Genomic DNA, 8,059 nt, shown 5'->3' with positions numbered 1-8,059 from the left:
ACTGGTAGAACATGTTCTACCAGTAAACATTACATGAGGTAAACCCATGCTTACCTCATGTGTATTTTTGTTTACAAATGAGTTAAACAAAAATAAGAATTTAGTTAAAATAGAATAAAAATGCATGTGACTCATATATACAGTTTAGTACAACAATTACACACTGATTCCTAGTCAATGTTGCACACAATATGGAAGCTATTAAAGAAAACATTATATTATTTAATATTAAAATTACTTAAAATATTGAATATGACTTGACATTTTAATAGAGGGTAGTGTGTCTCACGTAAAAGCATGAATTACCACTTCTTTGCCAGTTGGTCACAAGTACTGATAATTAGCACAATATTTACTGCTCATGAATTTAACATCCAACAGTCCACATCCAGTATGCAAGTAGGTTGCTTAAATTTTTTCTATTAGTTTTAGATACTGAAATGTCTCTCCCCATGAGCAACAGTCAAAAGCAACGTGCAACTACACTTAAAGCAATCCAGACTTCTAAAAATGCTATGTAGTTGCATTTTATTTAAGCTGCAGTACATAACTGTAATAAAACAAATAGGTTTTCTCCATATTTGTTAAAGTTGTCATGATGTCGTAGCAGTTTATGAAACAGATAATCTGTGAAAAAAAAAAATCAATCTCCTTCCTGAATTATTATTACTGGTTAAAGTAATGCACTGTTCAGACCAAAACAACCAATCGGAACTAGTAGGACGCTCTTAGTGCTGTCAATCAACTTCATTCACTTACTGCTAAATGTGCTAATGGGGGAGAAACAACTTTTTATTTACAAGAAACCGTTTATCTAACCCTAACCCTACCCTAGCCCTAACCCCCCCGCCTTCGTGAGGAGGAGGAAAGTAACACGACAACCACAAAAACTTGACAGAGTCCAAGTGAATGTTTTAAAAAGGAGGGATTCATTGACAACAAAAATCCCAGAAGGCTCATACAAACTGTGGGGGAGAAAGGGACGGTTAGGTGGTGCCAAATCAAAGAAAATAATAAAACAAAACAGGGCCTGACTACCGTCTGTGCTAAAGAAAAAGAGAAAACAAAAACCCTGCCTATCTAATCTAACAAAAGTTTCCACCAAAACTTTACATGGGTGGCACCCACCTACTTACCTAATTTATCTAACAGAAAAACACCTACGTGATGACATGTACAGGGTACCACAAACTTACCTCGCCCTCTAACTCCCACCACAAACCTTCATACAAAGAGCAACAAGACATGTCAGGTGACAGAGCCAGTCGGGGAAATCTCCCCAGCTGGGCTGCTTATATACAGCCTCCCTGGATGCTGATTGGGTCATGGTTGATGAGGATCAATCAGGGGAGATTGACACCAACTTTCCCTAGTACCTGTGAAGAGACAAAGGGGGAGGGGAAAGAGAAACAAACAGCCTGGCAGGCATGTAACACTGATGAATAAAGAGGATAAATGCTCTCTACTAAAATATTTTTGTCATCTTTCATGTTCTTTCACCAAACAGTTGAGACAGAGTTTTTTTTGGTTTACCTACTATTTTACCTGCCATTCAAAGTATTCTTAAAAGATTGTCTGTTAGTCTGCAGCTCATGTGACCAAACCAGCCGAGATTAAAAGTTAAAACTTGAGTTAAAATGTTGTTTTAACTTGAGATGAGTTAAAACTCAATTTAAAATGTTTAGTTTTAACATTTTAACTCAACAACCTCTACCTAACTAGAGACTGTACTTACCCTACCCTCAAGTTGGGTAACCCCCAGGTCTTCTTAAAAGGTAGAGTCTTTGAGAACGGTTCTTAAAAATATAGTCAGTGTTTTCAGCAAAGTTGAGCTGACTGTCCAGGAATGACACAAGGAATTTAAAATTTGCCGCAGTTTCAACAGGTTGGCCATCAAGTGAAACTGGAATCACTTTCAGTTCTTGTTTATCTCATTTAAATTGGCTCTACTTCCTTAAGAAAATGAAAAAAATATGTTGTTTTATAAGATAATTTATCTTTTATGGTGCCAGTAATGCCAGAATTAATAGTAAATAAAAAGACGTTGTGGTATTCTGATTTAGTAATATAATTATATTAGTTGTGTTAACAACCCCCACGCCACTGGAGGCAGTCGCAAGCCTGAAAAGATGCGACTGAGGAGAAGATTTAGAAGTACACTGAAAGCTACAGAATTTGCTAAAAACTGTGAGCTGCCGTGAAGTAAATAAAAGAAAAAAGTTCAAATACATTCTGAGAGTGAAACTCCTTCCTAAAGGTGAAACTATATCACAGATTTAAAAAGAAAATAAAAACGGAAGTATAAGAAATAGCGCCCCCTTCACTTCCGGATTGCAATGGTCTCATTTCCAAATAAGGTATGAGACTGACAGAGGTCCGTCCCCGCCCCTTTCTGTTTCCTGCAGCGAGGTCCTTCTCGCGCTGACCGGTACAGGGTCCATTAGAGCCATTGAAGTGAGGAGCTAGCTGTTAGCTGTTAGCTCTGCAGCACAAACAACAAAACCCTCCAGTAAGTAAATACTTAAAGCCAAAGACATGTTACACATATTATTTACTTTCACTGCTCAATAGGAAGAAACACATTAACAATAAAAATCAGACTGCAGTTTGTTATTTCATTACTTTGGCTGAATCATAATAAACTGCCACATTATGCATTGGAAATCAAAACTAGCAAAACTGCTTTGCTTTCATAGACTTAGATCCTTTTTATGTCAAACGTATAATTTATTATTATTAATTATCATTATTATTATTTATATTTTGCTCTCTAACTGTTACTTTAATAGGAAGAGTTTGAAACTGGAGCAGCTGAGCATTACCACTAGCCGACTGTAGCGTCCCGGTTGAAAGGATGGTCTCTCAAACTGATGGTTCATGTTTCTTTATTCAACAGCCTTTGTACATGAACACACCATAAGAGCTACAAAATATACAAATAAAATACCATTAGTAACTCAATGTTGTTCTAACCTTTTACCTTAACCTATGAATTACTTACTTATGTGCTATAATTATGTTTACAATACATATATTTATTTAACTCTAACATTCCTGTATTATAAAATAAAACGTATTTCAACTGTTTCAACAGTTAACCAAATATTAACACCATCTAATGGCAAAACATAAACATCACACCCAGTACATACAATCCACTCATCAAAACACTCACCTTGTTCCCTCATCAACCAAGCGCTAACTGTTTGTCTAGACCTTAATTTGACTACTCCTTAATTATCTCCTTTTCACTGCGACCCCTGCGCTCTCTCTGCACGGTGTCCAAGCAGTTAATTATCAGTTATTGTCTGCAGTTTTGTGTCAGTCACTTAGCGACCTTGCCCTTTAAAGCCCTTTCAAAATAAAAGCATTGGCCGCAAAACAACAAATACCTCTTAGTTAGATGAGGAAACAAAAAAATACTAATAAAGTAATTTACACCGACAGCTCTGTATGGGAGCTGAGAACAGAGGGGCTGTTGCAGCTGACAGTAAAACAAAATAAAGTATGCCTTTATTTCTTACCATCTTCAACGTAGAGCCTTTAAAACCACAAAATAAAACCTGAATATTTTTCTAGAAAACTCTGGTGCTGAGCCTTAAAGGTAAAGGTAATTTTATTTATATAGCACATTCTTAGCAACAAGGCAATACAAAGTGCTTTACAGAAATTAAAAGGAAATACAAGCAAAATAACAAACCAAAGGAAAGAGCAAAAGAAGAAAAGTAATCTAATGTTGATCTAAAGCAGTGGTTCCCAAACTCCCCCCTCCTCCCACCATGGCTTACAAATAGCTGTCACACACATCGTTCAACCAAACGATGTGTGTGAGCGAAGAGGGGGTGGATTCTTAGAGACTCCCCGTTATACTCAGCCCCGACTCCAGACGAACAAGGGGCGGGGGGTTAACTTTTGGGGGGGGCAAAATGAATCGTAGCTGAACATAGAGGACAACACCAGGAGCTTACAAGCTACTTGTGAACAAGCTTAAGGTGCTGTATTGATATTAGCTAGTCATCTTTTAGCTAACATTACCTGCATCCAACAGCTTTACTCAACAGTCTGTTAGTTTGGGGAGAAAACTGAAAAGTTCTTTGCGTTTTGCTGGTTTGCTGCCATGATTCTAACACACCTGCGTAGCTCTGTATAGCAGCAGCAGGTCTCCTTCACTGCCCCATAGGTGTAAACCCAGCGCGAGTGTCGTAGCGCTCATGTTGCGTTTAAAGGCGGCTCGGAAAAACGGGTTACAACATGTTAACAACGGAGTAAACAGTTTTAACCTGTTGGTCTCAGGTTGTCATTCACAATGACAGGGGTGTCAAACTCCAGTCCTCAAGGGCCGCTGTCCTGCAGTGTTTAGATGTGCCACAGGTAAAAAACAGTGGAATGAAATGGCTTAATTACCTCCTCCCTGTGTAGATCGGTTCTCCTGAGCCTTGCTAATGACCTAATTATTCTTTTCAGGTGTGGTGCAGCAGAGGCACATCTAAAAGTTGCAGGACAGAGGCCCTTGAGGACTGGAGTTTGACACCCCTGTCACTAGAGGACCCAAATTTGGGTCCTCTAGTGACAGACAGGTTAACAGCTGATAAAAGTGACAGAGGACACAGATATGGGAAGTGCAGAAGCCCCTACTGTATCAAATTGACAGAGGAATAACAGAGAGTTGGCCATTCTAAGGTAAAAACCTAGCGCATACAGCGTTCATGTTTTTTGTTGTTGTTTTTTTTAATCCAGATGGCTTCCCGCGCCCCCTTGCAATGGCACGGCGCCCCTCTAGGGGGCGCGCCCCACAGTTTGGGAACCTCTGAACCAAAGTATGTAAACTAGGTGCTCCTGTTCAGGGTTGCTAAGTATTCTCTGGTCTAATTTCATTTCTGGGTTGGAAGAACAGGAGTCTAACAAGTAGTCTGATAATCCAAAGTAAATACACTAGATACTGGCCTAATTCCATTTCTGGGTTGGAAGAATAGGAATAGAAAGAATAGCTTTATAAATTTAAGTTATGATACTTTCCAAATATTCAATATCTACATATTTATAGGTTCTTAGCTATCCAGGACATGGAAAGAAATGAAAAATTAAAAAAAGTTTAAAACAACTTAAGTAATATAAGTAAGTAAATAACACAGAACTTGTATTGCAGGGCTTAAAGAGCTCCGGCAGGGGGCCGGATTTCCGGCTTTTGATCAAACGGTCCGCCTCAACCAAACTGTAGTCTCCGGGCTAGACCGGAATGTGTCGGCGGCGATACATCTAAATTTGCAGTACCGTAATTCCGCCACACGTAGCGCTATCTGAAAAATTCCAACGGTTTCTGAAAGGGGAGACGTTGCACTTTCCAGCAAGTAACGGGTTAATACGGCAACTTCACAGCTGCAGCTGCAGAGAGTGTAATTAATCCGGGGGGCACTCGTTTAATAGACGGTAAATTGCGAAAATAACTTTCTGGATATTGAAAGTTCCGGTTGTTATGGATACATGGGTAAGTATATCATCTCACGGGACATTTAAAGAACTACTTACAATTAAAATAAGGAAGATTTATTTAGTCAGACGTTTAAAACTTAGGCGTAAAGAGCTCCGTCTGGGGGCCAGACTTCCAAGCAAAGCGAACATTGGATCAAACGGCCTGCCTCAACTAAACTGTAGATCAGTGTTTTTCAACCTTTTTTGTTGAAACACTGTTTTAATTGAAAAAATCTAGAGGCACACCACCAACCAAAAATGTAAACAAAGATACTTTGTAGTCACCTATATTACATATATAGTCATTCTTATCAAAGTGTCTTGAATAGGAATCAAATAAACACAAAAATGTATTTTTATCACATTTTNACTTTCAGCCCTGGTATTGAGAACCACTGCATATGCGTTTTTAGGAACAGCAATTCATCTGACACTCTGAATTGCTTTTATTCAGATGATAATGCAAAAATAGATTTTTCTTTAAATATGACAAATCCTTATTAGTGTAATTTCTGTTTCTTAAATTTCTCATATAACTGTTGAACAATGTAAGTTGATTTTTATTCAGCTTAGAGAATGTGCATCAATTTGTGGCTGCATTTAATAACTTAAATATTAGATTATTACGACCATTAAGTGTAATGGCAAGAAATAGTTTTGATTGAGTAATCAACTGTTTATAGATTAATCTTTGCATTTTGTAGAACACAAAAGGTAATGTCCTGAAATATTTGTTGACGTTATAGATGCTGTCTTGTCTCAGACGGTCTGGTATTGGAAGAACAAGTCTTGACTTCTTGACTTGTCATTTATTCAAACAACCAGTTCGCAATGCAAAGCAGAAGTGAAGATTATTACAAACTTTATCGTTATGATAAAGTAGTGTGTTTTAACTTTGTTGGGTTAGAAATTAATCTCAGGATCTTATTCACGAATGATGGGAAAAAGGGAGCGGGAGCTCAACAGATGGATTGGTGCAGCGTCTGCAGTGAAGCGGGCGCTGTGCCAGTCTGTTGAGGTGAAGACAGAGCTGAGTCAAAAAGCAAAGTTCTTGATTTACGAGTCGATCTATGTTCCTACCCTCATCTGTGGTTATGGCTGGGGAGAAGGAATTCTGGGCCTCCCTTCTTAGGCTGCTACCCCCGCAACCCGTCCCCAGATAAGTGGATGATGGTTGGATGGATGAATGACTAAGATGCATGCATACTAAACTTAATTAGTATGAACACAACCCAAAATATGTCATTCAAACTTCATACTACAGAGGAAACACGCCACATGTTTTTTGATCATTTTTTTTATCTAGAACTTTAATAGGGAGTTAAATTTGACAAAATGTATTGAATTTACCCAGAACAGGTGTCAAATTTAAACAATATATTGGTATCAGTTGAAATACAATATCCTTTCATCATTTTATAGTCAAGGGATTGACTATCCCTTGACTATAAAGGGATAAGGAGTCAAGGAACTCCTTAAGAGTTCCTTGACTCTTAAGGAGTCAAGGAACTCCTTAAGAGGAGTCACATCAGGTTATTGTGTGTCCAAAGAGATTGTTTAGACTCTGCCGTACATCGTTGTAGTATTTGTCCTGACATCAACCCAGGACAACATTTGAAGCAAAATGGTTTCAAGTTTCTTGTGTACTTCACTGACAAATGCCTTATTCACTTTCAGGTGGATTTATCTACAGGTTTGGCAATCGAAGAGGCATGCTATGCTCAGGTGAGTGTTGGATAATTGAGTTTCTGTAGTTCCCTTAAATGTAGTATGTGATATTGTGAGCTTTCTAGAAAAGTGGTTCCCCCAGAAAACTTACTAAACCTGGTGATGGGGGGCAAGGTAGGTTTATTCAAATAGAGTGCCTTCTACTTGTTAACCTTGCTTTCTGAAACAAGGCCCTGCAGAGCACAGGAGCATACACTATTGCCAAAGTATTTGGCCATCCATCCAAATTATCGCAATCGCAATCCAGTCTTGAGATTTCCTTGCTCTTAAATATTCCACAGTCAACTGTCGGCGATATTATAAAAAACGGGAAGTATTTGGGATTGACAGCAACTCAGCCATGAAGTGGTAGGCCACGTAAACTGAGAAAGCGGGGTCAGTGGATGCTGAAGCGCATAGTATGACTTTCTGCAGAGTCAATCACTACAGACCTCCAAACTTCATGTGGCCTTCAGATTAGCTCAAGAACAGTGTGAAGGGAGGAGCTTCATGGAATGGGTTTCCATGGTAACCAGCTGCATCCAAGCCATACATCACCAAGTGCAATGCAAAGCGTCAGATGCTGTTTTGTAAAACTGCCGACACTGGACTCTAGAGCAGTGTTTTTCAACCTTTTTTGAGCCTAGGTACACCGTTTTAATTGAAAAAATCTCGAGGCACACCACCAACCAAAAATGTAAACAAAGATACTCTGTAGTCGCCTATATTACATATATAGTCATTCTTATCAAAGTGTCTTGAATGGGAATCAAATAAACACAAAAATGTATTTTTACCATATTTTACATTTATTTCAAATTGCACGTTACATGTCCACTTCAAAAAATACACCTGAACAGTACCAAAACACTGTGGTGTTAAA

At 38.5% G+C, this 8,059-nt stretch overlaps 1 protein-coding gene and 2 long non-coding RNA genes across 4 annotated transcripts in view; 1 reads left to right on the top strand and 2 right to left on the bottom strand.

The window, feature by feature from the left end:
• The window catches only part of auh (AU RNA binding protein/enoyl-CoA hydratase), a 38,851-nt gene that overhangs the window by 26,533 nt on the left and 4,259 nt on the right, over positions 1 to 8,059 (top strand). For both annotated transcript variants that reach the window (XM_007543164.2, XM_016666701.1), the window contains exon 9: positions 7,147 to 7,194. In XM_007543164.2, coding sequence (XP_007543226.1) covers positions 7,147 to 7,194 — 48 coding nt within the window. The remainder of the gene's footprint in view (positions 1 to 7,146; positions 7,195 to 8,059) is intronic.
• LOC107834806 (uncharacterized) overlaps positions 1 to 8,059 on the bottom strand; it is a 40,570-nt gene that overhangs the window by 29,268 nt on the left and 3,243 nt on the right. The gene's annotated exons all lie outside the window — the stretch shown is intronic.
• Positions 5,839 to 8,059, bottom strand: part of LOC107834805 (uncharacterized) — a 4,304-nt gene continuing 2,083 nt past the window's right edge. Inside the window, exons 2-3 of the long non-coding RNA XR_001660629.1 lie at positions 7,477 to 7,482; positions 5,839 to 6,903 (exon numbers count right to left, since the gene is read on the bottom strand). This is a non-coding gene — a long non-coding RNA (uncharacterized LOC107834805). The remainder of the gene's footprint in view (positions 6,904 to 7,476; positions 7,483 to 8,059) is intronic.

Source organism: Poecilia formosa, unplaced genomic scaffold, assembly GCF_000485575.1.
Source record: "Poecilia formosa unplaced genomic scaffold, Poecilia_formosa-5.1.2 Scaffold777, whole genome shotgun sequence".
NCBI classification, from domain to species: Eukaryota; Metazoa; Chordata; class Actinopteri; order Cyprinodontiformes; family Poeciliidae; genus Poecilia; species Poecilia formosa.
The sequence above is the reverse complement of the archived record's forward strand: the minus strand, read 5'-3'. Positions and strand labels throughout refer to the sequence as shown.